General features: G+C 58.0%; 1 protein-coding gene across 2 annotated transcripts; it reads left to right on the top strand.

The window, feature by feature from the left end:
* Nucleotides 1–27,494, top strand: MICALL1 (MICAL like 1). 2 transcript variants are annotated; one of them, XM_055567053.1, is made up of 16 exons: nucleotides 1–467; nucleotides 4,633–4,681; nucleotides 5,124–5,265; nucleotides 9,559–9,647; nucleotides 10,714–10,856; nucleotides 12,046–12,491; nucleotides 14,600–14,657; nucleotides 15,348–15,709; nucleotides 17,104–17,573; nucleotides 20,701–20,835; nucleotides 21,387–21,513; nucleotides 21,656–21,746; nucleotides 21,900–21,973; nucleotides 24,355–24,469; nucleotides 24,641–24,687; nucleotides 25,719–27,494. In XM_055567053.1, exons 1-16 carry the CDS (start codon nucleotides 322–324, stop codon nucleotides 25,838–25,840), a joined length of 2,616 nt encoding a protein of 871 aa, XP_055423028.1. In that variant the 5' UTR covers nucleotides 1–321; the 3' UTR covers nucleotides 25,841–27,494. The 2 variants fall into 2 exon arrangements, with proteins under 2 accessions (XP_055423028.1, XP_055423021.1); XM_055567046.1 differs by having other exon boundaries at nucleotides 9,556–9,647.
* Nucleotides 27,495–27,870: the final 376 nt, after the last annotated feature.

The following is a 27,870-nucleotide window of genomic DNA, read 5'->3' as shown; positions in this document are numbered from 1 at the left end:
GCCCGGGGCCGGCCCACAGCTAGGGGAGCGGGCGGCGGTGAGTAGGCGGCGGCGGCCGGCCGGGCCGGGCCACGCGGGCGGCGGCTGCTTGGGCAGGTCCGGGCGGGCAGCCGGCAGCCGAGCCAGGACCCTGCGCCGGGAGCCCGAGCGAGGACTCCCAGGCCGCGGCCCCGCCTCCTCCCCGCCTTAGAGCCCGCCGCCCGCGGGTCGCGCCCCGAGCTCCTAGCGGCGCCGGGGCAGAGCCGAGCCGCAGCCGCAGCCGGAAACCGGCCCAAGCCGAGTCTGCGGGTGAAGTCCCCGGGCCCGAGCCCCGCGCAGCTCATGGCGGGGCCGCGGGGCGCGCTGCTGGCCTGGTGCCGCCGCCAGTGCGAGGGCTACCGCGGCGTGGACATCCGCGACCTTAGCAGCTCCTTCCGGGACGGCCTGGCCTTCTGCGCCATCCTGCACCGGCACCGGCCCGACCTGCTGTGAGTGCCGGGAGGGCGGGCGGCCGGGGCGCAGGGCGGCGCGGGCTCGTTGCTGGGGACCCCCCGCCCCCCTCAGTGACGCGGAGCCGGGGCGGTGGCAGACGCCGCCCCCAGAGGCCGAGACGCCCACCCTTCGGCGGGCCCCCGCGCCTTGCGGGACGCCGAGACCCTCCGATCCAGGGCACCCCTCCCCCACTTGGCCCCTGACCCCGCCCACTGGAACACTGAACCCGCCCCGCGTGCTGGTCCCTCTACCGGGGGCCTGGCCCCGCCCACAGGGCACTGATTTCCGCCATAGGGACACCGAAGCCCCCAAGGCATTGACTCTTTGAAAAGGCACCCGCGCCCTCCTCCGGGACCCTGGGCCTTTCTTACACTAAACAGGAGCTCTGAGCAGCCCCGTACCCGTTCGGCATTGAGGCTCCCGTTCTCTTTGTGGGGCCCCCTTGCTTTGATTCCCCTGGGCCATCTCTTCTCCAGGGCACTAGCACAGGGCCTGGCACAGAGGAGTCCCTACGTTAGCAGAGGTCAGATGAATGGATGGAAAACCCCTCCCCCCAGGACACAGCCCTGCCTCCCAGGTGTGTGCCTCATGACCCAGCTGTCCTCCATGGGGCAGGGAGGCTGAATGAGCAACCCCTAAAGGGCTGCTCCAGGGTGTGAAAAGGCCCCTTCTTGCCCTCAGCTGCCCAGTTCCCAGGCTCCGTTGGAGAAGCTGACTTGGGGTTTCTGCTCCCTCTACCTGGGGCCCTGGAACCTCTTCCACTCATTCATTCATAAAACACAACATGTTTATCTGGCACTTGCTGTTCCTTGTACTTCTGGTCTCATCTGCAAATTGGGGACAAGAGTCATGGTCCTTGCCTGTCTTGCTTACAGCCCCTCGGATGGGGCTTCCCTGGCAGGGTCTGGAACCTTTTGTGTGTCTGTTCCACCTTCAGACCTGTGCTCCCCAAAGACAGCACCTGGGAGGCTTTGATGAAGGAGAGAAGGAGGGAAGGATGACCTCAAGGTTCGATAGTGTAGGTGCCCTTAGTTTATTCTGTACCATGTGGTACCGTGTCTGTGGGTGGTGGATCAGGCCCTGGGCTGGGCCCTGGAGGAGAGGGTGTGGGTGTAGAAGTGAGATGGAGATGTAGGTGGGCCACTGTCTGCCGTGGGGCATGTGACATGGGGTAAGGGGGCTTAGGAGCCAGGGCTTGAAGATGGAGAAGAAGGGTACCCGGACTGGGCCCTTAAATTAGAGTGGAGGCCTGCAGGGGTCTTCTGTTTTGGCTGGAGGGCAGGTGGTGAGGCAGGGCCAGTATGTGAAACGACTCAAGTGTCAAGCTAAGCTACATCATGGACTTGAGCCTGCCAGCCACAGAATGCAGGCTGCTTGGTTTGTGGTCAGCTTCTCTGTGTCCTAGGTGTGGCAAAACTAGTAGATCCCATCAGGCATCAGTTTCCTCACCTGTAAAGTGGGTTTGACAATAAGACCTAACCTCCCAGGATTGTTGTGAGGATGAACGTTCAGTTAACATTAGTGATTGTAGAGAGTGTTATTAGGCAGGAAAGGATGATGCAAGTGTCTTATTCTTTCATTTATTCCCAAAAGTGTCTGCAGAGTTATACTCTGTGCTGGGCACTGAACCTGGTAATGGAAATAGTTTCCAATCAACCAAGAGACAAACCCTACACAGTCTCCTATGGCCTGTGGAGGTGATAGACGTATAAGCAGTGCTGAGAAGTCCACGTGGGAAGTGCTGTGTCAGAGGGCCAGGCTGGGGTGGCCTGGTCACCTCATCTTCAAGGAGATCGCAGGAGCCGGGCCAGGGAAGGGCCTCCCAGGCAGAGAGGATATCCTGAGCAGAGATACAGGCAGCGCTGTTGGAGGCCGTAGCACAGGGCGGGGAAAACCAGGACTTGTGGCTGGGCCAGAGTGCTTAGGGCCTCCCAAGGAGGGTGGGTGGGGCCACAGGGAGGGACGTGGCATTAGTGTGGAGCAGAGGGGGGCTTCCCTCTTGAGAAGAGATCCGGAATCAGGTCCAATCATTCATTTGCAAGGCAGGCCAGCATCTGGGCTGCCAGCCCATTGCACAGGATAAAAACTTGAGGCCCAGGTCCTACGTGAGGCACAGAGAGGACCTCAGTGATGGGTAGGGGAAGATCTCCGTGAGAATAGGGCTGGGGTAGGGGTGCGGACAAGCACTATCTTCTTAAGTGGTTCAGGCTGCTGGAGTGGTGGGCCCAGGCCTCTGCTGGGGGTGGGGGGGTGGCTGGCCCATCTGCCCTTTCCCAATTGAGGCATCTTTAAGCTCCCTTGCGGGCAGGACCATGTGGGTTTCATTTTTGTGCTCCTCATCTCCCCCATGGCCAAATAGAACTTCCCAGGCCTTTGAAAACTCTCAGGAAATAGGCTTCCCAACCCCAGGTGTTGATTAGGGGCCAAGGTGGGGGAGGGAGAAGCAGCAGAGGGGAAATTGTAGCATCCCGGGACCTTTACAGTTTTCAGGCTGTTGCCATCATGTATGCATTCAGTAGACATGTATGGAGCGCCTACTAAGTACCAGGCAGTGTGATGAGTGTTGGGTGCATGGGGTGAACAAAAATGTGACCCCAGCCTTGAAGGAACACCGCTGGGGAGACTGCAGTCCAGGGCCCTGACAAGTTGCTTTTGTCTCATTTGGTCTCAGAACAGGCTTTTGTTGGGAGCTGGGGTGGTATCACAACCCTAACCCTCACCCCAAGGTTTAGAGAGGTTGTGTGTAGCTTACTCAGGGTCGTACTCTGAGGCAGTGGCGAAGCAGGGGGAGGAGTTAGGGACCCAGTTGAGGGGAGGAGGAAGCAGCCTGGCCAGAGGTGGAAAATGGAGCTGAAGTGCATACACAGCCCCCTCCGCCTCCCAGCCCACCCGACCCTGGGCCTTGGGACAGTTTGCAAGCGACCCCCTCCTATCTCGGCCCAGGGTTCACGGCACCTTGGACTCTGCCTGCAGGTGAGCAGGAGGAGGAGGCCTCTCTTGCGTCTGCAAGGCCTGCCTCCACCCATCCCGGTCCTCCCCACCAACCTGGGAGGTGGTACGAGGCTTCCCCCAGTTTGCAGATGGGAACACAAAGGCCGCAAGGACTGTTGACTCGCCCCAGGTCACGAGGCCTGGCCTGGAAGAGCAGGGCCTGGAACCCAGACTTGGGAGGCCGCGTTGGCCCGCTGCGGCCTCTGGGCCCACGTCTCTCAAGCAGTCAGGCTGCAGTTTTCAGCCATAGAAGGACAAGACCCAGGAGGCTGCTGAGCAAGCAGGCTGGGCCTCCTCCGCCGGTTTCAGCCGCTCCAGCAGCTGGAGCGGGCAGGTGGGGAGTGGGGATACCCACAGCCAGGGTCCCCTGGCAGGCCCTGCCACTTCTCACCTGTCCCAGCTAAGAAACTGGAACACCCTTCGCTGCTCCCCCACAGAGGGTTCCCCCAGGAGCGGCCCAGCTGGGTCAGCCAATCATTTAGTGCCGGCAGCTCTGGAGAATATACCATTTCCAGGCTGGTTCAGACTTGTTCTATTCCTGGCCCCATTAAAACAACATTCCTCTTTGGGCTGGGTTAGGGATTCAGGAAGCTGGGGTGGCTTCTCCAGGTTTGTGGCATGCAGTGGAAGGACGAGAAATGCAGATTCCCACAGTGGCTACCTCTCCCCACAGTGGCTTCCTCTCTCTGGACCTCAGTGTCCCCATCTGTAAAGTGGGGTGAATACCTGCCAAGTAGAGCTGAAGACAAATTGAAGGCAGGCGCTCAGCCCAGTGCCCAGAGTGAGGTCAGCAATCCATGGCTGTCCCTCTCGTGACCAGCCTTGGACTTGGTCTTAGTGTTTACGTTTGCCACTGAGTCAGGACATGGCTTCTTGGGGAATAAACTTGAAGCTGGGACTTTTTCAGCCCCACCCCTTCTGCGTGGATTTCCAGCCTCTACCTGGAGGCCTCCTGGGACAGTGAGCTCTTCCTCTCTCCCACCTGGCCACCCCTACTCTTTTAGCCTGTGCTTGTTGCCTCAGTTTCCTCCTCGACAGCCCACGGACGCCTCCCTGAACCCTGCTGAAGCCCAGGCTGGTTGGGATAAGGTCACCTCCCCTGGTCACTCTACACCCATGGCCCTGCCCCCTGCTCAGTGCTCCTCCCCACTGACCCCTTTTCTCTTGCAGAGATTTTGATTCACTTTCCAAGGACAATGTCTTCGAGAATAACCGTTTGGTGAGTTCCCCAGGCAGATAGAAGCCCACGATGAGGCTGTGTGTTGTGTGGGGCAGGGGGTGTTTATTGGAGGGCAGGGGTCTTGCGGAACAGGAGCCGATCGAGGGGCTCCTGGAGCAGCTGTCCTGCCCTGGGGCCCTGGCTGCTCTTCTCCCCAGCCCCTGCTCCCCTCTGTCTGGCTTGTGCCTGGAACACCAGCCCTTCCCCACTCCAGGTCACAGTGTGGGGCCAGAGCTGCGGGGAGCCCACTCACCCCTGCCCTGGCCCCCTCATCCCTCGGAATGAGGCTGGGCCTATGCAGGGTGGCACCCCCTGACCCTGCCTCCTCTTCCTCTCTGATTCCCACCCTGCCCAACTTCTCCCTCCCCTACACCTGCCCCCATCCCCACCCCTCTCCCTTACCCCAAACCTTCCCCGACCCTGACATCTGCCCCCACCCCAGGCCTTTGAAGTGGCCGAGAAGGAGCTGGGCATCCCTGCCCTCCTGGATCCCAATGACATGGTCTCCATGAGTGTCCCCGATTGCCTCAGCATCATGACCTACGTGTCCCAGTATTACAACCACTTTGCTGGCTCCGGCCCAGGTGAGAGGGTGCCCCAGGTGAGAGGGTGCCCTCCTTAGGGGCGGGGCCCTGGGAGTGTATCACCTGTTTTCTGAGCTGCAGACAGGGTGCAGGCAGGCAGCCCATCATTCATTTACCATCATTCATCCACTCACTGAAATATTTATGAGTAAAATAACACTGGGCTGGGCCCCCAGGGATTACAGCTGTGAAGGAGATCACTGCCCTCAAGGAGCTCACAGTCTGGTGGGGGAGACAGACCGCAAACACGTGAGCTGGTCACTGAGCAAAATAATGGCAGAAGAGGGACTTCCCTTGGCGGGCCTGTGGCTAGGACCCTGAGTTTCCATTGCTGGGGGCTTGGGTTCCATCCTGGGTCAGGGAATTAGGATCCTGCAAGCCATGTGGTCTTGGCAAAAAAGTAAAAAACAAAAGAAAACAATAGTGTCAGAGGAGACAAAGCAGGGCAAGTTTATCCGCTGTCTGGGAGTTCACCTCGCTGGCTCCTACCCTCACTTCCTGTTTACAGACACTTCCCTGGGTTTTTTTCTCTCCAGCCAGACAGTGATCCTGTGGGGCTATTTGGCTTCATCTTTCCCAGCAGTGACCTTCACGGGCTGAGAACTGAGAAGCTGGGGAATTGTGGGAGGTGGGGTAAAGGAATGCGGGTGGGGGATACAAGGGTATTTCTCTGCCCTGAGTCAGGTGGCTACTGAATCTCCTGCATGGAGCGTCCCCATGCAAGAATCTCTCCTAGACCCTAACCTTCCGTGGAGAGGACATGGGCTCAGAGAGGGGAAGCGAGGAGCTCAAGGTCACACAGCCGGAAAACCGAATCTGGGTGTCCTGACTCCTGCGCTGTGTCACGCCTGTCATGGGTCCTGTGGGCCCTGCCATGTCATTCCTTCCTCCTGCCTCTGCTCTCCATGTGGACAGTCTTATCCCATCTCTTAAAAAAAAAAAGTCAGGGTGTTTCTGGTTTGTTTGGAGTAACACATGCTTACTGTAGAAAATTTAGAACATAGAAAAAAGCGTAACAATTTAAAAATTAAAATACTCTGTTACTCCCCATCTTTCCCATAATGCTAGGGATTAATATTATAATTGAACAAATAACATTCTGTGTATTTGACTAGAAATCAAAATGAAAGTATTTCTCAACTGCTGAGTCTTTGATGAGAGGCAGCCTGGTGCCTTTTACTGTCTGGGTGACAGTGGGTCACGTGGTCACCTCTCAGCTTAGGGTTCCCTTTGCAGTGAGGACCGAATAGCGCCCAGGGGACTTCCCTGGTGATTCAGTGGCTACGACTCTACGCTCCCACAGCTAAGAGTTTGCATGTCACCAGCTAAAGATCCCATGTACCACAGCTAAGATCCAGGTGCTCAGTCGCTTCAGTCGTGTCCAGTTCTTTGCGACCCCATGAACTGTAGCCTACCAGGCTCCTCTGTCCATGGAATCCTCCAGACACGAATATTGGAATGGGTTGCCATTTCCTCCTCCAGGGGATCTTCCCGATCCAGGGATCAAACTTGCGTCTCCTGCGTTGCAGGTAGATTCTTTACCCACTGAGCCACCTGGGACCTGGCACAGACAGATAAGTAAATAATAAATTTAAAAAAGAGGAAAGAACAGCGCCCACCTCAAAGGGTTGATGAGAGTAAGCAAGGAAGCATGAACCTGTGCCTGGCCCTTCTTTAGGACCCAAGGTTACTATTATTATTATTATTTTTATCCACTGGTTAGAGTTTAGCTTGCTCACCTAGAATCACAGTTCAGTCTTTTCTTCTGGAGTGTTCCTGGTGGCTGAACCCCAGTCTCCCTCTACTAAGCTCTTCTTTGGAGAGCCACCTCCTGGGACCCTGTGGGTGGGTGGGTGGGTGGCGAGGACCCTTGGTAATACTATGCCTCACCAGGCATCCTGGGGGTGAGGTCACTGAGGTGACCCAGTTCCCCCAGCTGTGCCTGGGTGAGAGCACCCTGTGGGCCTGCGGAGATTTCTTGTCACTAAAGGCACAGCTTGTGCTTTCCATGCAAATTGGTCCCTAAATGCAGAACATTTTTATCCCACCTGCTGCTCAACCAGAGGAGGCGCAGGGAGGTGTTCCAGCCCTGGAGGCGAAGCTGGCATTTAGCCTCCCCCAGATGGTCGTGTTCTGTACTCTCTGGGCCAGGGAAGGGACTTCAAGGGTAAATTTGCCCAGGCTTGACTGTCTCTGCACTGGGTACCTTGGGAAGCTGGCCGTAGGTGAGATACCACTGTGCCATGCTGCCTGTTCATCTCATGCCAGAGCTCTGTGGGGGCTGGTGATCTTGGGCACATCAGCTGACCCCTGATCTCCAGGAGCCGCTGTGGAATCTGGAACCAGTGTGTGAGGGAAGGAAGCCCAGTGGCTGAGGGAATCAGAGGAGGGGTACCCCCCCCCCACCGTCCCACCCCAGGGTGACAAGGGTGGTGTTATCAGGATGAAGCCCAGTTTCTTAGCCAGGCTCCTGAGGGCCTCGCCCCACTTAGCTTAAGCCACTCACCGCCCCGGGTTGTAGTCATACTGAATTTCCTGTGCTGCTCTGAATATATCACATTCCTTTACTGCTCAAGTCTTTCATCTTGGTGATCCTCTGGTCCCTGTTCCCTGCCTCCTGTGCCCTGGCACGTTCTTTCCTACTCATCCTCTTATCTCCACATTTTGCCTCCTCCAAGCAGCCTGCCCTGATGTACTCCAGGTGCTCTTGTAGCTCCATACCCCATGGTGAACGCATAAGACTTTGGTCACAGTATCTCGATTACTCTTCTTTCCCCTGTAGACCATCTCTGTTGAGTCCACAGCTGCCTGACTCCCGCACCTGGCACTTACTCATTCATTTAACAAATATTTCTTTCGCTTCTACTGTGTGCCCGGCACCGTGTGAGGTGCTAGGGAGAGAGCTGAGAATGACACAGACTCAGAGCTTGCAGTCTAAAGGATGGGCGAGGGAGAGAGAGAGAACAAAGTAGTGAATGTAATTTCAGATGAGCCGGATAAGGAAACAAAATAAGGTAATGGTATAGAAAGCAATGAGAGGAGGAAGTGGCTATTTTTGGTGAGTAGTCAGGGAGGGCCTCTCTGAGGAGGTGACAGTTGAGCTCAGCTTTGAATAAGGAGGAGAAGGAGGCCGTGTGAAGATCTGGAGAGGAATATTCCAGGCAAGGGGGAAGCAAGGGGCCTGTGTGCTCCAGAGGAGTGAGGGGGAAGGAGGAGGTGAGGACGGTAGGGGGTACGGTGGGAGATAGAGTGGGCCCCAAATTTTTGACCATGACTCATGGTGAGCAATGTGTTTCCCATTAGAATCCATGTTCACGTACACATATGTCACTGAAACAAGTTTCAGGAAATGATTCTCCCCTTACAATACAAGATGCCTGCGGATATTTTCTTCTAATTCATCTTTACAATATGCTGTTTACAGTCCACTCAGTTGATTTCAGGGTCTGTTAATGGATTATGACCCCAGTAAGGAAGTTGGATTTTTTTTTTTTTTTGGTTGACAGCTTGTGGGATCTTAGCTCCCCAACCAGGGATGGATCTTGTGCCCTGTGCAGTGGAAGCACAGAGTCCTAAAGCGCACTGGACCACCAGAAAACTCCCTGGATTTTATTTTATTTTTTATTTTTTGGATTTTATTTTTAAGAATTATCATATAGCAGCATTGACTTTGTTTTCTTTTTGTATACAGTTCTCTGAATTTGTGGGGGTTATTTTAATCCCTGGGTACAGAGTAGGTGCTCAGTGGAGATTTGCCGAAGTAATGACGGGGCAGTCTTGGAGGAGGCGGGTGGGGTAAGGGCTAGGTTTCTTCTGGCTGGGGGGCATGCAGGCAAGGTTCAGGGCTGCAACTGGCCACCTGGGCAGGGGCAGGGCAGCTCCTCAGGAGCTCCCAGGGAGCCAACCCATCTTCCTGAAGCTTCAGGCTGGCACTGTGTGGTTCCTCCCCTCTCCTTTCCTTCACCCGCTAAGCCTGGTGGGAAGGAAGCCACCTGTCCTTTCACATACTGGGCACCGTTGGTCCTGTGATTGTCCTCATGGCTTACTGTTCACACTGCTCTGGGTGGTGGGACTCACGTCCCACTCTGTGGAGGCTCGGCGAGGTTGGGTACCTTGCCCTCCGCACTTAGCTTGGCAGTAGAGGCATCCCCCGTGTCTGTGTGAAGTGGGAGCCTGGTCCAACTGCCTCGGGTGGTTCACCCTCAAGTGGTGGCCGGGGAGCCCAAAGCTCAGGCCAGGTTGGGCCTCCAGAGTCTCCAGCTGCCTCAGGGCCCCTCTCTGGTCTCTCAGCAGCCGGTGTCTCAGCACCCAGAAAGGGCCTGGTGCTGTCCTCCCCGCCGTCTGAAGCATCTACTCCCGCGGACCCGGGAGACAGGGCTCAGGTAGGCAGTTGCTGGGGGCTGGGGAAGTGAGGGTGGCCGGGCGGGACAGCTGCCATTGCCGGGTTCAGCGAGTGTTCTCAGTCCCTTTCCCGCTGGCTTTGGAAGTAGCGGTTCATAGGCCAGGGCAGAGGGCAGGGGCAGGAGACGGCAGACCCAGGAGGGGCACAGAGCATCCAGGGCACTGACCCTCCATCATGGGACTGGCAAGACTGACACATATAATATAGCAGAGTCTCCCCTTGATTCTCATGAGACTGAACTGTCAACCTCCTAACCTGATTCCACTTACTCCTCCCAACAACCCTGGGAGGCAGGTATTGTGTGTCTGATGTACCGAGAAGGAAACTGAAGCCCCGAGAGGTTTGGCCTCTTGTCCAAGATCTCTTAGCTGGGAAGTGGGGGTCACTCTGTCAGTTCCAAGATCTCATGGGGTGATCCCAGACTTTCACATCTGGACAGCACTTCCCAGCATGCAAAGGGCTTTCCCCACCTGCTCCCATCTAGTGCTTGCTGGAGGAGCTCCTGAGGGGCAGGGAGCCTGGCCCAGGGTGGGTACCCAGTGAGCATGTGCGGGGCTGAGACAGGCGGGGTTATAGAATTCCACTGGGCAGGTGCGGACCCAAGGCCCAGAGATGGAAGCAGCTTGCTCAAGGTCACGGTGCTTAGAAGCTGAGAAACAGATTTAAATCTACTTGGCTCTGGTTGGGGAGACAGAGGCAGTCAAGGTGGGCCTCGGAGGACAGTCATCTGTCAGGGAAGGTTCACCTGCAGGGACGGGAAAGGCTCATACAGCCAGAAGCTGCCTTCCTGCAGAGAGAGCCCCAGAAACCGGAAGCCAAGCTTTTTTTGTTTCCATCCTGACTCAGTGAGCTTGAGCAAGTCTTTCCCTTTCTGGGCTTCCTCAGGGGTGAAACAGTGACAGTCTCCCACCCTCTGCCCCTCCGGGGCTCTGGTGGAGCTGTTAGCACCGTGCACACTCGGGGGATGGCCACCATTAGAGCGGGGAAACAGGGCGTGTTCTTGAACCAAAGGGCTGGCGACCCTAACCCCACCCCATTCCCTGCAGGGTGAGGAGTGCTCCCCGGGCAGCCTGTCGAAGCAGGGCTCCCACCGGACCCCCAGCAGCACGTGCGCCGCCTGCCAGCAGCACGTGCATCTGGTGCAGCGTTACCTGGCCGACGGCAAGCTGTACCACCGGCACTGCTTCCGGTGAGCGGGCGGGGCGGGAGCGCCCCGAGCTTCAGCACCGCGGGCTGCCAGGCCCCTCGCCACGCTCTTCGTGCTGGAGCATCTTTCTTATAACCATTTTACTGATGAACAAACAAACTAGTGAAGGGAGAACATTATTGGCTCAGTCCCAGAAATAGAGACAGAAACGGGGCCAGAGCTCTTCGAGACTAAGTACCTGATGATGGTCAAGGTACAGAATATGCTTTAAAAGCCTGGAGAAAAGAAAGCACTTGTAAAATTTTCATTTTACTTTTAGTTTTTTCTTCTGTTTTATTTTGCTTTTGTGTTTTCTAAAAAGAAAGCAGTTAAAAAAATCATAGTAACAACTTGCTTTGAATGTGTGGTTCCCGGGGGAAGTGACAGTTTAAAGAAACTTGAGTAAGAGGCAGGGAATATATAAATAGCTTGGAGAATGTATGGAAACCGTTTTACAACTGAATAGTCAATGAAAACCAGTGAACGGGAGTTATAGCATGTATTCAGCTATGGGTGTGTGTGTGTGTGTGTGCGTGCCTGCACGTTCAGGTGTAGTGGCTGGACCTGAAACCCAGGCACCTGATTGCAGAACTGAGGTGTCATGAGGGCCAAAATCTTGAGAGAAGGAACCACTGCATTGATGCTGTCATGTCTGGCTGTCAGGACAGTGTTTTAAAATCTTTTTATGGTAACCACCAGTAAGGCACGTTTGACACCATGACCAGTCGTAGGTACATCCATGAAATCAAATTTGCGTAAATAGATACACAACCGGAATTAGGTTCATAAAACAAGTGTGATACACTCTGTTACATTGTACTTTATTCTATTTCATAGAAAAACAAAACAAATGGTTGGTTGCAAACCACTAAAGTGATTTTTTGAGCCACTAATGAGTGGTGGCTTGCATACTGGATGGAACCTCGAGGGGGGAACCTTTGCTTCCTCTTGCAGCAGAAACTGAAGGCATGTTTTACAACTATGGTGTTGCTTTCACGTGGTTTTATTGTTCTGCTATGATTCTGACAGTTACCATTTTCCTTTTCCGCGGGCAAGTTTTGAGTACTGAGACAGGATCCGGCTGGCAGCCGGGAGGAGGAGAAGGTACAGCTTTGGCTGCTGGAGAAGGGGTAGCCAGCACCCTGGGCTGGTTATGTTGACCCCCTCCCCCCACCCCTCTTCTCGCTGGCAGGTGTCGGCGGTGTTCCAGCACCCTGCTCCCGGGAGCTTACAGGAATGGGCCAGAGGAGGGCACCTTCGTGTGTGCAGAGCACTGTGCCAGACTGGGCCCCAGTGGGCGGTCAGGGGCCAGGCCTGGAACCCTGCCACAGCCAAAGCAGCAGCAACTTACAGAAGAAGCCAAGGAGGTTGAGGGCGGCAGCCCCAGCCCTAAGGCGACTGCAGGGGCCGAGGCGGACGTGACCAAGGCCAGCCCCGAGGGCCGACCCCAGGTCCCCACCAAGCCCCGGGTTCCCGGCAGACCACAGGAGCTGGCCAGCCCCCCCGCCAGCCGCCCCACACCTGCCCCCAGGAAGGCCTCCGAGAGCACAGCCCCGACGCCCCCCACGCCCCGGCCCCGCTCCAGTCTGCAGCAGGAGAACTTGGTGGAGCAGGGAGGCGGCAGCGGCCTGGTGAACGGTGAGCGGGGGTCCCGTTGGGGCTGGGCGCTCCCTGCGTTGTGGCTGCTGTTTAAATGTCCCTGTGCCGGGGAGTATCCATGGGGCCACACTGTCTGTGCCTGTGTGTGATGGATATGCTGGGGGCGGCTGTAGCACTGAGGTTACTAATTCATGCAGCAAGTTGTTACTGAGGCCCCTCTGCACGCTCTGTTCTCCATGCTGGGGGATGGGATGTAGACCCCCGCCTCCGGCCTGGACCGCCCCCTTCTGTGTGCCCCAGGCGTGTGTTCTTTTGTGTCTGTCTTGTGAGCTTCAGTTTCGGGGCGTGTAGCCAGTGCACACCACAGTGCCTGTGTCCCCAGTGTGTCTGGGACTCTGTGTGTCCACACTCAGGTGACCTCCCCCCATGCCCAGCCTGTGTGTTTGTCTACATCTGGGTGTCTGGCAGGGGCTGCTCAGGGGCTGGGGGGCGGCGGAAGCTGTGTCCCTGGTCAGGTGTACCCGGGGGTGCTCCCCAGCCTGACCTCCTGCCCTGCAGTAGAGATCTCTGCCTCACCAGCCCGCCCCATAGAATCTTCCCACGTGACCTCCCTGGGCTTCATGAGCTCATAGGAACAAGGTTCTTTGCAACCCGAGACATGCTGGGCAACTCTTATCTGTGGAGGCATGGGGGAGGGAGGCTCCCTGGTTTCCTCCCTCTGGGGCTTGTTCTGTTCCACGCTCATGGGGACTGGTTCCTGAGCTGGGCGTTCAGACCTATTTGTGCCTCGGAGGCGCTGCCGGTCTCAAGGGAGAGACAGACAGAGAGACACACACACACACGGATTTCGGTAGAATGTAAGAAGTCTATTTAGATGGAGGAGCATGGAGAAGGAAATGGCAACCCACTCCAGTACTCTCGCCTGGGAAATCCCATGGGCAGAGGAGCCTGGCAGGCTACAGTCCATGGTGTCGCAAAGAGTCTGACATGACTTAGTGACTAAGCAACAGCAATAATAAGGGGTAGTGGGTGGTGGTATGATCTGATGAAAGGAGATTCAGAGCTGAAACTTGAGGGGAGAAAAGGGGGTGCACAGAAAGAAGCAGTGGGGGGCAAGGAGGACCCTGCCCCATCCCCACACACGGTGGCACTAGGGCCATGGGAGAAGACACAGCCTGACTTGAGCGGTTGCAGGGAAAACTGTGTCTTCAGGGGACAGTCAGGTTGCTAGCACCAGACTGTGAAGGGAGCATTCAGGATACCAGTGATTTATTTCACTGATGAAGGGTCCAGGGACTAGGAAGGAGTAGGAGACAGGAGTAAGGAATGTCTGGGACCTGGACGACAGTGCCCAGTGTCCGTGCTTCTGTTCCTCAATGTACTGGAGGCCCTAGTCAGCTGCAAAACACCAGAAAAAAGAATGAGAAAGAAATAAAATGTTATTTTCAGGTAATAAAATTGTCTAATGAGAAAATATTAAAAGAATCACACAAGTATAAGATGAATGTACTCAATGCCACAGAATTGTGTACTTTATTTAAAAAGTTACACGCGCTGTGGAATCCTGTTCCACTTTATGTTATATTTATTTTACCCTTTTGTTTAAGTGTGAGATTTTTGGTAGACTTTTTTTTTTTTTTGAGGAAATTGACAAGTTGTTTCTAAATTGTATTACATGAAGGAATAAAGAGTCAAAACATTCCTGAGGGGGCAAAAAAAAATGGAGGAGCAGAGGCTACTGTGGAATTCACGGAGGACACTGGGGAGTCAGGGGAGGCTTTCAGGAGGAGGTGACCTCGCGCTGAGTTGAGACAGTATTTCCTGTCCACTTTGGAGAAGTGTCAGAGGGGCACTTGGGTTCCCCCTCCTTAACTGAAGTACACTCTCCAGGTGTCCTGGCCTTGTGGCTTTGACCTTCTCTACCTGTTACCTCTGGTGTTTTATCTAATCTCCCCGAGCGCTGGACTGGGGAGGTGCAAGGGTTCAGGGGAGGTTGCCATGGCCACCTGGAGTCCACGACCTGCCGGGTGGGATGGAAGGGCACTCTTAGGTGAGGCAGGCACTGGGGTTGGCTCCCTGACTGTTCCCCTCTACCACTGGCTCACAGCCGCCCATGAAGGCCTGTCTCACTCTCCTCTCCCACCTAGGGAAGCTGCAAGAACCCCCCATCCCCAAGCCCAGAGGGACCCCCAAGCTGTCAGAGAGGTACGCTGGCTCCGAGGGCTTTCAGGGCCCTGGCGGGGTAGGGGGGGAGGGAGTACCCCTTGGGGGTCTGGGTCAGCAGTAAGGCCATGTGACCCACCAGCGCCCCCTCCCGAAAAGGGGGCGGGGGGCTCCTCTCTGGTGGGCAGGAGCCTGTGGCCACACCCCCTTCCTGTGTGGCTCCCCCGGGACCCCTCTCCCCATGGGCGGCAAGGCCTGGTAGCAGGCTGCCTCGGGGGTCCCTTAATCTCCCCAAGCCTCCACTGCGTCTGGAGTGTGGGAGGCCTAGGCCTCCTAGAGTAGTTTTAAGAGTCAGTAGCAGAGTATAGAAAGACCCAGCAAAGCTCCATTGTATGCCAGACTCAGAGCCTCCACCCCCTGGAACCCCATGTCACAGGCGAGGAACCTCAATTTCCAGTTCTTCTTTGGGAGCTGTGCTTTCCTTGTATGGTCCCTGGACAGGAGGGCGGGGGGTGGAGAGAGACAAAGAGAGGTAGAGGGAGGGGAAGAGAGAGGGCCCCCCACTCTTTCCATTTGGGCTTTGGGCCCAGACGGGCCCCACCAGGCTGGGGTGGGAGAGGGGAAGGGTGCCGTGTCTCACCCACCCGCTGTGGGATGCACTGTCCGGGGAGAGAAGGACGCTGCCCCTCCTTGCCTGCTCATGGGTTCTACCTCTTCTTGGCCTCCGTCCAGGACTCCAGCCCCCAGGAAAGACCCGCCGTGGATCACACTGGTGCAGGCAGAGCCAAAGAAGAAGCCAGCCCCCCTGCCCCCGAGCAGCAGCCCTGGGCCGCCGCCGGGCCAGGAAGGCAGGCAGGTGGAGAACGGGGGTGTGGACGAAGCAGCCCCACGGGGCCCGGAGCCCAAGCCCTACAACCCCTTTGAGGAAGAGGAGGAAGAGCCCCCTGCTGCACCCAGCCCGGCCCCCGGCCCTGCCCCGACCCCCCCGGAGTCCACACCCAAGTCGCTGCACCCCTGGTATGGCATCACCCCCACGAGCAGCCCCAAGACGAAGAAGCGCCCTGCCCCGCGAGCACCCAGCACGTCCCCCCTCGGTGAGTGCCATTCCTGGGAGCTCCCTGGAGAGCTGGGACCCTGGGGTTGGGCACCTGGGTGAGTGCAGGGCCCGGGAAGGGCAGGGGTGCTGTGGGATGCCCCCTCCAGGTCAGGCGCCGTGTGTGCCCTCAGTTAATCAGAGCAAACCCGTGGGGTAGGTAGTGTACTCTGTTTTGCAGGTGAGGAAGCTGAGGCACAGAGAGGGTGAGTCACTTGCTCAAAGCCGCACAGCACTTAAGCAGTGGAGGCAGAATTTGAACCCCGGCTCTCAACTCTACTCTCAACCCTTCATAACCCACCTTGCAGGATGGTTGTGAGAATTAAATGTGTTATCCATTGATGTGCTTATTAACACAGAGTCAGGCTTGGGGAAGGTGCGCGACAGGGTTAGCTCCAGTCCTGCCCGTCCAGTCTCTGCCCTCCAGTTCCAGGCGCCTGAGGCTCTGACCGGGCTGTGGGACGCGGGCGCTAGTGACTCTGAGCGGTTCGTCCCCTGTGTGTGTCCTCAGCCTCTCCGGAAGATGGAGGTGGTGGGCCAGGTCCCGGGCGCTGTGCCTCCCTCCGCCCGGCCCTCCCTCTCACCATCCTGCAGTCTTCTCGGGCCCAATGCCGGTCCCCTTCCATCACGGCGGGGCTCCAGCTGCCTTGGAGACCTCAGTGGGAGTCCCTCAGACAGTGAGGCTGAGAGCACTCTAGAGATGACAGGAGGCCGGTGCTCAAGTGGTCCAGGCCCCCCCAACCCCTGCTAGGGCCCTGGGACCCTCCAGCTGAGCGTGGGTGGGTCGGCTGATTGGAGGTGGTGGGCGGATGGTGGAGGCAGCCAATGGGATGAGCTCTGAGTCAGACACAGCTGGGTCCAATCCCAGCCTTTCTCTCCAAGTCTGTCCTCTCACCTGGAAAGCACAGATGATACTTTGAAGTGTGGCATCCGTCATCCTTGAGGCTGAAAGTGGCGCAGGGCAGCGCCTGGCCGGGAGCCGCCTGCTCCTCCTCCCCTGTTGCTTTCCCTCCACCTCTGCTCAGCGCGAGGCCTTTTTGCCCTTTCAATTCGGCTTTCTTTGGGTCAGATCAGACGTGGGAGGGGAAGCGGAGGCTGCAGCCACGCTAGAGGAGGAAGCAAGAGCCGTAAGGAAACCAGGGCTACAGCTGCACCACGAGGCGCAGGCCAGAGCCCAGAGCGTGCGGGATGAATTTGGGTGATCTGCCTGCCAGTGACCTTGGTCCTGTCCCACCTTTGCTATCCTTGAGGCTCCTGCCTGCCTGCCTGGATGTGGAGGACTTGGGTTTCCTGGGCCACCTCTTACTTCACCGTCGAGAGCGAAGTGTCAGGCGAGGCCAGAGGGCCTGTCTCTGGCCCCTCGCTCGGCGCCCATTTGCGGTTTGGTTTGTGCAGCTCTCCACGCCTCCCGCCTGTCCCGCTCGGAGCCGCCCTCGGCTACCCCGTCGCCAGCCCTCAGCGTGGAGAGCCTGTCGTCCGAGAGCTCCAGCCAGCCCCCCAGTGAGGAGCTCCTGGAACCGCCCGTCGTGCCCAAGAGCTCCTCAGAGCCTGCTGTCCATGCCCCTGGCACCCCTGGGACCTCTGCCAGCCTCTCTGCCAACTCTTCCCTGTCCTCTTCCGGGGAGCTGGTGCAGCCCAGCATGGACCAGACGCCTCAAGCCAGCCCTGGGCTTGCCCCCAATACCAGGGGCAGCCCGGGTCACCCGCCAGCCAAGCCCTGCAGTGGCACTGCCCCCACCCTCCTCGTGCTGGTTGGAGACAAGAGCCCTGCGCCTTCCCCTGGAACCTCATCCCCCCTCGTGCTGGCTGGAGACAAGAGCCCTGCGCCTTCCCCTGGAACCTCATCCCCGCAGCTGCAGGTGAAGGTGAGTGTCTGCTGTCCTGCCTGTTGGATGTGGGCCTGGTCTCGGGGCAGGAATGTCCAGGGGTGGTCATCGTCGCTGGCCCTGACGTGTGGGGTGACCTTGGCTCTGCCCATCTGGCCATTCATCATTCCATGCATTGAGGTACAGCTCCCTCTCAACATCCTTTCATCCACTGGCCAGACCTCCTGTTCATCTGTTCAGCTGTCCACTTGCCCGACCTTCCATGTCTTGAGGCATCCAGCTCTTATTTACCTGCCGAGCCCATGCACCTGCCCGTTGGAGACACACACACCAGCCTCCACGCACCCACACATCCTCTGTCTGCTTCCCATTCACTGAAGCCCTATTTGTGTCAGAACCTGGCACAGCATCGAGACCCTGTCCTTGCCCTCCAGGGGCTCACCCTCTGCTCAGGGAGACAGGCCTAGACGATTGTCCATCCACCTGGGGTAGAGAGCACAGAGGGGAGGGGATGATGGCCTTCTTGGGGTCGTGTTCCTTCTCCAGAGACCTCAGTCTCCCCTCCTATAGAATGGGGCTGATGGTGTTCATCGAGTGGCTCCTGTGTGCATGGGCTGGCCTGGGCTCCCGGGCTGATGGCTGTGGTGGTCCTTGTCCCCAGGTGCTCACAGCCAAGTTGGGGGTGGGGTACCGAGACGACTGTGGCTCGTATGGAGTTTGTAGTGGGATGGACTTGTAGAGGAGGGGTCAGCTCTCAACAGGCAGACGGCCCAGGAAATGGCTTTACTGGGTGCTTCTGCTGTGGCCACTGCGGGGCTACAGACGGCCCCTGCTGCCGCTCCCTTCCCAGGCCCCCTCCCAGGCTGGCCCCACAGTGCGTCCCCTCTGGGGGCTGCAGTGGGCACCCACCCCCGGCAGCTCGTTTTCCAGATGACCTTTGTGACTGGTGGAGCACCTGTTTCTCAGGGCCCTGCCAAGAACCAGGGGTCACCGGGGGCAGGACACTCCTCTGCGCATCTAGTTTACCAAGCGGTCTCTCCTTTGTGCCACCAGGGTCTTTTTTTTTTTTTTTAATATTTATTAAAGGACCAGAGTCCCTTTGTGCCACCAGGGTCTTTTTTTTTTAATATTTATTTATTTGGCTGTGCCAGGTCTTAGCTGCGACATGTGGGGTCTTTAGTTGCGCCATGCAAACTCTTAGTTACTTCATGTGGGATCGAGTTCTCTGACCAGAGATCGCGCCTGGGTCCCCCTGCAGAGTCTTAGCCACTGAACCAATAGGGAAGTCCCGGAGCCACCAGGTTCTTTTTTAAAAAACTATTAATTATTTTTGGTTGTATTGGGTCTTTTCTGCTGCGCGCGGGCCTTCTCCGGTTGTAGGCGCGGGGGCTACTCTGTTGCGATGTGCCGGCTTCTCAGTGCGGTGGCTTCTTTTGTGGCTGAGCACAGGCTCTAGGCGCATGGGTTTCAGGTGTTGCAGAACGCGGGCCCGAGAGTGTGGGCTTCGGTAGTTGTGCACAGGCTCGGTTGCTCCGAGGCGTGTGGAATCTTCCTGGACCAGGGATCGAACCCGAGTCCGCTGCATTGGTAAACGGATTCTTAACCACTGGACCACCGGGGAAGTCCACCGGCAGGTTCTGATCTTGCACTTTCTCCCGCACTCTGCAGTCCTCTGAGGGCCCGGGGCTCACCCACCTTGGGTGGAGGGTGGCTCCAGGCCGGCTGTAGTCCTGATCTGACCAGCCTGACAGGGGATAAGTCTGCAGAGGAGCCTGAGCTGTTGGTGTGTGCACCTTTCAAATGTCATTTACCCTTCTTTGGTCTGGGTGACCACCCCCAGCCCAACTGTCACCACCTGCTGTGTGACTTGGACAAGGTCCCGCCTTTTCTCTGGGCCTCCGGATGCTCTCAGGGGTCCCAGGGTTCCCTGCTGAGGGGGTGGAGGAGAGAGCTGATTCTGAATCCCCCCATCCCCCCTACAGGCAGCTGCCCATTTCCTGCCCTGGGGTGTGTGAAGGGTTGGTTTGAAGTTCTGTGGCCGAGAACCTTTGAGGGACTTGGGGCCTTCGGGCTGTCTGACCCTGCTGAGCTGCTCCAGGTGCGATTGTGGAGGGTGAGGGCAGAGCCCCAAGGGGGCTTCCTTCTGGGGTGCCCCATCCCTTACCCTCACCATAGGACTCGGAGGGAATCTGAGACAGTGAGGGCAGGAGACAAGGCCCTTGGGTGGGTGCTACCCTGTGGGGACCAGACTGTCTCCTCCCAGCCGCACCTGGACTCCTGTGTCAGCTCCCAGAGCAACTTCCAGCCTCAGAGAACTCCCTGTCTCCCACCTGAGCGGCTGGCACAGGTGAGGTGAACAGCTCTCCCCTCCCTCCTCCTCCCCCAGCTCTTGGAAAGCCAGGTCCGCACTCCTGGGAGCACTCCGTGGCCTCAGGGACGCCTGTTTCCCATGAGCTGGGGCAAGTGGTGGGAAGATGCTGGCACTGCCCTCGTGGCAGGCAGGGCCTGTTTCTGTGCTGGGCCTGCCCGCTCTGCTGGCTTCAGAGAGGACAGAGATCTCCCTGGGGAGGAGCAGTGTAGGATGGGGGCCTTTCCTGGGTAGGGCAGGGGCTGCCTCCCTCTACTGAAAGCGGGATCCCGCTTTTGTACTTCCTGGCTGGGCGACCCTGGGCAAGGCGCTGAGCCCCGTAATCCCTGCTGGGAAAGGGGTGTTTGTGAGGCCTGGGTGAGCTACTGTTGCTTCGTCCTGCCCTAAACTGCACGTCCTGACCACTGCCCCCAGCGCCGGAGGGCTGCCTGGCCTGAGACAGACCAAGTCACACTCCAGCCTGGGCCCTTGGGAAGAACATGACCATGGGCCAATTACTTAACCCCTCAAAACTTGAGTTTCCTCACCTGTAAGATGGGCAGACACGACCCACTTTGTGGAGGGGTTGTGAGAATTAGACAAGCATGTAGAAAAGTGTCCAGTGTGGCAGCTGCACATGAGAGCTGCTGGGAAGTGGAAGTCTTTGTTGAATGACGGGGTGCCTCAGAGTGGATGCTGGGAGATTCTGCCTGATTCCCACCCGCCCTGCTTTCCATGGTCCCACGTGATCAAGCTCCCAGGGTCCTACTGCCCCTTCCTGACTTATTAATATCTTCTGTCATGTTTCCCTGCCTTTAGTCTTCTTGCAAGGAGAATCCTTTTAACCGGAAGCCATCACCTACAGCATCCCCAGGTGTAAAGAAGGCCACCAAGGGCTCAAAGCCAGCGAGACCACCTGCCCCAGGACATGGCTTCCCACTCATCAAACGCAAGGTATCTGCTGGGAGCCCCAGATACCTGGCTGCCTGGGCTCCGGCCCCGTGCCTTAGTGGCCTCAGGCTTCCTGTGGGACCCTGCGACAGGGTGGTCCGTCTGGGCAGCTTCCCTGAGAGGTGGGAGGGGGCGTGCCTGGGAGGTCCAGGTGGGAGATCTGACTTGCAGCCAGGGAGAATTTTGAGCACATCAGCTGCCCTGACCAAAAGCACTGGGTGATCCATTTAAATTGTTGCTAATAATAGTGTAAGGATCAAAGCATTCACATGACATACTTCTACTTAAACAGCTTAAGAGTGTTCTTGGTTTCTCTCTCCTTTGGGTCACTTTCTCATATTATGATGTCCTTTCTGGAGTGGCAGAGGAGGGGAGGAAGTTGCCAAGAGAGGCAGAGAGTTGTGTCACCCTCTGGGCATGCCTGATGGCACTGGGACCCAGGGCATGGGGTGTGGGACAGGGCCTGGGGGGCCAGCACTGGCCAGAGGGGAGCTCCTGGTGGCAGACAGGTGGGAGGGCGGGCTGGTCGCAGGTGACTGGGCACTGTTGGGCAGGTCCAGTCCGACCAGTACATCCCTGAGGAGGATATCCATGGAGAGATAGACACCATCGAGCGCCAGCTGGATGCCCTGGAACACCGTGGGGTCCTGCTGGAGGAGAAGCTGCGTGGCGGAGTGAACGGTGTGGGGGCTGTGGGGGGCTTGGCAGGGGGTGGGGGGCACTCGGGTGGGGGAAGCCTCTTCCCCAGGGTGGGAGCCTCCATGGCTCCTTCGAGGATGGGGACGGTTGCCAGCCCTGGCCTCAGTGAGCACCTGGCTTGCAGAGGGCCGTGAAGACGACATGCTGGTGGACTGGTTCAAGCTCATCCACGAGAAGCACCTGCTGGTTCGGCGGGAGTCCGAGCTCATCTACGTGTGAGTCCTGCCTCCTCTCCGTCCCCGCCTGGCTCACCCGACCCTGAATCCACAGAGCTCAGGACTGAGAATCTTCGCCTTCTTCCCGAATCAGCTCAGGGCAGGGCAGGCAGCCGGGGCAGAACTAACAGTCACCTTCTTCCCACCTTCCAGCTTCAAGCAGCAGAACCTGGAGCAGCGGCAGGCCGACGTGGAGTACGAGCTCCGGTGCCTTCTCAACAAGCCAGGTGATGGTGGCCACGCCCTGACCTCGGTCACCTGCCCTGGGGCCTGGTGACACGGAGAAGTGGGCTGGGGAAGGATGGACAGAGCCCTGATGGGGAGGCCTGGGCAGACTGTGGGAGCAGGGCCAGAGGACATGGCGGAAGGTGCTGTCTGGGTCCTAATAGGGGGTTAATAGACTCAAGCCAAGACGGGAGAGGGGACCCCCATGGGGCTGTGACGTCTGTGTGTCGGATGACAGGCCTGCAGGGAGCTCTCCAAGGCCAGGAGCAGACTGACCTTTTTGGGCCCCCTCCCCCGCCCCAGAAGGTGTGGGTGGGTAGGTCCTGGGATGTAGGGTTGGGGGCGGTCAGCCTCCAGGGCCCTGGGCTGCCTCAATGGGTGAGGGAGAGCATGTGTCTGTCCTGGGGCAGCTCTGGGCTCATGGCCATTAGGTCAGAGCGTGGCAGGACTCTGCTGGTGCAGGGAGGGCCAGTGGGAGGGCCCCCTGCACAGCGTGGCTCAGAGCGACTCTGGGAGGGAGGGATGGGGGAGGGGCTGGGCGTGGAGCCACACCGTCCTGTGCGCTGCGGAAACTTGCTGGTGCCCTTATGGTGTGTGTTGGCTGCACATCCCAGGCTTGGCACGCAGTCTCAGTGGCTCCATGTGTGACACAGGAACAGAGGTGCCCACCTGGGAGGGCGTTCTCAGGACCAGGAGATGGGATGTAGAAATGCACTGTGCCCTCAGAGGGGCTGATGCTTACTACGTGACCAAGTTGGGGTCTGGCCACGACGCGGTGTGAAGCACAGATGTGGGCTGAGAGAGACCGCGGGACTGTGGCATGTTCAGAGGCAGGAGCCAGGGCTTTTGACCACTTCCTCTGGCCCAGGTGGTTAGGAATCATTGTTTCCCATTGAACAGATGAGGAAATGGAGAGCCAGAGAGTTTGAGTCTTTCCCCTTGATGGGGGAGCCGGGCTTCTTTCCGAGTCTCTGACTTGGCCGTGTGCCTGCACACACGCAGTCCCTCCTCCTGGCTGGGATGGTAGCCCTGCTTTCCCATTGACTGGGCCACTTGGAAGGCTGGATGAGACCCAGAGTCAGGAATGCCCCTGGGGAAGTCACAAAATGTCCCAGCCCTCCACTGCCCTCTGTGAGTCATTCCCAAATCTCTGGAGGCTGGGGCGTGGCCACCATGCCGAGGGAGCCGCAGCGACACCTTGTGGCCAGAGAGGGGCCCGCACCTCTGTTCTCCAGGCCAGCCTGGCCCTGGGCTTCCTGTGTGTGTTACTACTCCAGTCCTGTGTGAGACGGCAGTGCATCCTGGGCTTGTCTTCCTGTCCTGGTTGTCGCCTTTGGAGGGTGATACTGGTTTAAAGGCCCCAGGTGGGCCAGAGATCCGTAAGACACTGTAAGGGCTGTAGCTTGGGGACATGGGGCTGCCTGGAAATAGGCACTGGCTCCACCCTTGCTGTGTGACACTGGTCGAGGACGTAGCTTCCCTGAGCCTCAGTTTTCCCCCATGTAGGTTGCGGACATAACTTACCCAGATTCGAGAAACAGCAGAGTAGATTTGGAACTGGAGTAATGACTCTGAAACCCACATTGTCCCCAGAACTATGCTGCGCCATTGGTCTGGTTTGGCAAGAGGAGGCGGTGCGGGTTTGGGGCATGGCTGAGGGGTGAGGAGGCCTGTAGCGGCAGATGTTGTAGAAGGAAGGTCATGTGTTGGGGCATCCGTCCCCTAGAAGTCTGCAGGCTGGGTCAGAGGAATACCAAGGAGCAGGTGGGTCTCTGAGGCTGTGGTTCTGTGGGATGGCCTGGGTTCTTGAAATCAGGAGACTGGCGGGGAGGGCAGCAGGTGTCTGAGATATCAGGGACACTTCCTGGCAGGTCTCCCAACCCCCAGGGTCCGTTCTAGTCCACCCTCCTTCCTGGCATTAGATGGATGTCCGAGGATGCCTCTTGGGTCACACTGCTTCTCCTGTGTGGTCTCCCTGGGGTTCCCTGGTATCTCCCCACTCCAGCCAGCCCGCCATCGGAAATGCTCGGCAGGCCCAGCCTGAATCCTGCTTCCCCCAAGAAACCACTTGGTGAACACTGGTTGCATGAACGCGTGAACATAAACAGGAAACTCTTTGGCCCGTGCTGGTCTCTGTTCGCAGAGCCTATATTGTACTGGTCCTCTTGGAGCCCCCTGGGAGAGTTTCTTTGGTAGGCAGACTGGTATTCTTGGTCTCTTCTGCAACAACCTCTATTTCTCCAAAAACTGTAATCTCCACCCATCTGGGCTCCTCCTTGTCCTCATGATGTCCAGTGTGAGGCTGGTCTGCAGCCACCTTAGCACTTAGGCGTTGGTTCCTCGCTTCCTGGGCCTCATGTCCCCGGCTTTTCTCCTTGAGCAGAAAAGGACTGGACAGAGGAGGACCGGGGCCGAGAGAAGGTGCTGATGCAAGAGCTCGTGACCCTCATCGAGCAGCGCAACGCCATCGTCAACTGCCTGGATGAGGACCGGCGGAGGTGGCTTGGCTGGGGGTGGTTCCTGGGGCTTCCTTGGGGATGAGACCTTCACTGCCAACCATCCCAGCTCCCCCTTGCTCAGCCTGTGTGGACTCAGAGAGTCTGGAGGGGCCTGAGAGATTATCTGGCCCTTCCTCCTGTGGGACACTCAGCTTCCCTGTCTCATTTCAGGGAGGAAGAGGAAGATAAGATGTTGGAAGCCATGATCAAGAAGAAAGGTGAGGCCCCTCCTGGGGCTCTGGCCTGTTTGAACTCCTGCAGAGTTGGGGGGGGCCGGTTGAACACAGAGTTGGAAGGGGCACCCATAGGGACAGTGTGTGCAAGCCTTTCTTTTGCCAAGAAGGCCATCTTTGGCCAGGAAGATGGGTGTGGGATGCCACGGTACCAACAAGGAGGGTGGTGGCTTATAGGGCCATTTCCCAGGGCATGTCTGCCTTGAGCTGTGCATTCCTCCTTGAGATCCATAGCTGGTTCAGGAGGGGTCTGTGGGTTCAAAGAGCAGTCCCCCCACAACCCCCCCGCCCTTGGAGAAGATAGTGCCCAGAATCGTTGAGAGAGCACTGGACTGGGAGTCAGGAGGCCTGGGCCTAATCTTGGTTCCCCCAGTGACTCATTTTGTGGCCTTGCGGTTCCGTCTGGGCTCCAGTTAGACTGGATTCTGGTCCCAGCTCTGACGCGTCCCAGCTAGGTGGCTTTGTGCCAGCGCTTCACCCCTCCAGGCCTCACTCTCCTTGTCTGCAGGATGAGGGTGACAGAGGCACCCACCTCCTGGGTGGGTGCTGAGGATGACTGAGATAACCTGTATAAACCGCTTTGCCATGGCCTGGCACCCACAAAGAGCTTGGTTGGTGGTAATCTGTTTCAAACTCACATTTTCCTTGTCCATAATAAGTGAGGGACTGGGCCAGATGATTTCTGCGGTTTCTTCTAGCTCTGACAGTCGGTGTTTGTGTTGTGAGCCACAGAGCTATAGGGGAATAGAGGCTTTTAGAGATAAAACATCAGCCGTGCTCTGGGGCTCCCCCACTGCCTTCATGAGTGCTCATCTCCCGATCCCTGCCGAAATTCTGGGAAGGGGTGGGGTCCCGTCCTAGAGGTGAAGAACTGGAGACGCAAAAGGATAAAGGGACACGTCCACAGTTCCAGGAGACGTGGTGGTGGTGGTGGGCTGAGACTGTTGGCTGCCACTCCCTGGCCATCACTACCACCCCCTGGCCCGCCCCAATCGACTGCCCTTTCCCTTCTGCAGAGTTCCAGAAGGAGGCTGAGCCCGAGGGCAAGAAGAAGGGCAAGTTCAAGACCATGAAGGTGCTGAAGCTGCTAGGAAACAAGCGTGATACCAAGAGCAAGTGCCCCGGAGACAGGAGCTAACGGCGCGGGCTGCCAGCCGGGGACACCACCCACCACTGGCTGCACTCTGCAGGGCGGGGGTGGGGCTTCTGTGTCCCTTCAGGATCAGTTGAGAGGAAAGATGACTTAGGGGAGGGAGCCTCTGGGTGATGGCCTCTCCTTCCTCAGGGTCCTCTGGCTGGTCTGGGCCAAAGAGTTTTTTCTTCCCTCTCCTCTGAGCCCCTTGCCTGGCTCCCCTGACTCCAGATGCTGTGACTGACCCCAGGAGTGAGCAGGGTCTCATCCCACGAGCCCCTGCCCTTGGTCCCGCTTCACTCCTGTACCGCATGCAGAGGGGAGTGGAGGGTCTGTCTGCCCATGGGGGTCTGCCCATGGCAGACCCTCTGGCCTGGGTCTCCTGCCCTTTGGGCAGGTCAGCAAGCCAGGTTCGACCACACTGGCCCCTTCCCGCTCCCCTCCGTCCTGGGTCTGAGTCCCTGTCGTCCTGTCAGGGCAGGCGGCCTTGCCTCTCTTTCTCCGCGCTCAGGAGCTCTATTTATGAAGTCTCTTAATTAAAGTTGGAGGTAGTTACTGTGTCCTCAAGACCCGAAGGGGCCTGATGGACAGACCCCTCCCTTTGTTCCTCAAAGTCTTAGGAGGTGTGTCCCTCACCTCCCCTCATTCCGCAGGAAGTGTCCCTGCCCGAGACAGGGTGCTGGGGTGGGTGGGGTGCCTGAGAGCTGAGCCCCCCGAGGGAGGGCCTCGGGGGAGGTGGGCGGGCCCCAGGCCAGCAGCAGGCGGGCGCATGCCTGTAGGTGCTAACCCTGGCCCTTCATCCCACACCGTGGCCCCCGGCCCCTCCTGTAGGCTCTCCCTGCCACCCCAGGGCTGGGGTGCGGCGGACCCACCCCTGGGTGGTCAGCGCCAGCCTGTCTCCTCACATGCGCCTGTTGTCTGTTCCCTCCCGACTTTGTTGCCTCCGAAGGACTGATGGCCGCTCACCCCGAGACGGCTGTGGGAGAGGAGGAGCCGATGGGGACCAGCACCTTCGCCCCAGGGCACGTGCCCAGCAGCTCTTGGGGCAAAGCACTGTTGCTATAAGCTATTTCCGGGGTGCCTTTAGGGCCCTTCCCTCAGCACGCCTCTGGGGAAAGATCACACTGTATTAACTTGAGAGGGTTTTCCTCACCGACAATAAACAGAGACCACCTCAGCTGCCAGTGCCTTGCAGCCCTGGGCCGCCCTCCCCTTGCCAGGCCTACCTTCTTCCCTGCCTCCGCCGTGCCTCTTGGCTGGCATCTCCGCTGACCCGGGAGGGCGTAGAGGGGCTGTCCACTGCCGGGGGCCCTGGCCCCTCTCTCCCTGCCCCTGGGCAGGACGCCTTCCTCTGCAGGGACCAGTGCCGCCTCCGACCATCTCCTTCCTGACGGGCCTGTTGACTGCCGCTGGAGTCACCAGCTCCAGCGCCTTTCGGGGGCCAGGCAGGTGACACACGTGAACCCAGGCTGGATGCGTCCTGCGGGGCAGCCCCGTCAGGCTGCCTTGGTGTCAGGACACCTGGGTGGTGGGGACTGGGGTGAACTGGGTGGTGCAACCAGAGGGGGAGGTTGTCCCTCACCCAAGTCAACTGTAGCCTGTGGGATATGGGCCCAGTGGGGCCAGATCTTTGCATTTTTCAAAAGAAACTGGAAATCCAGTGGAGCGTGTGTGTACTTTGTAAAACTGACTTGAACTGAAATCAAGGGTACGTGCTACCATGTCCTTCAAGGTAGAGGACAGCTGTCCTCCTCAGGGTGTGCCCTGAGCCCTTGGCTTCTTGAGGGAGTGTGGATGCAGGCTTCCCGTGGAATGTTCCGGAGCCCCAGCCCTTGAGCTGGTCCTCTCTGTTTTTATTTGTTTGTGGCTGCAGGACCATGTTTATTCTGCAAACCCCAACTGGGGTCATGTGGCCCGAGAGGATTATATGAATCCCTCCAAGTGGGAGGCTTGGTTGAAATTTCTGAAATACTTTGATTTATGGGGATGGGAAAATGACAGGATACTGGAGAGCGTAAGGCCTGTGGTTGTCAGAG

This window comes from Bubalus kerabau, chromosome 1 (assembly GCF_029407905.1).
Source record: "Bubalus kerabau isolate K-KA32 ecotype Philippines breed swamp buffalo chromosome 1, PCC_UOA_SB_1v2, whole genome shotgun sequence".
NCBI classification, from domain to species: domain Eukaryota; kingdom Metazoa; phylum Chordata; class Mammalia; order Artiodactyla; family Bovidae; genus Bubalus; species Bubalus kerabau.
This window is presented reverse-complemented; position numbering and strand designations above follow the sequence as displayed.

Bases quoted from the DNA above. Each gene is read 5' to 3' on its own strand.
- MICALL1 (XM_055567046.1), top strand. From the start codon at position 322: ATGGCGGGGCCGCGGGGCGCGCTGCTGGCCTGGTGCCGCCGCCAGTGC. The intron at 9,648-10,713 runs GTAGGCAGTTGC...CATTCCCTGCAG, and splicing joins ACCCGGGAGACAGGGCTCAG to GGTGAGGAGTGCTCCCCGGG. The intron at 24,688-25,718 runs GTGAGGCCCCTC...TCCCTTCTGCAG, and splicing joins AGCCATGATCAAGAAGAAAG to AGTTCCAGAAGGAGGCTGAG.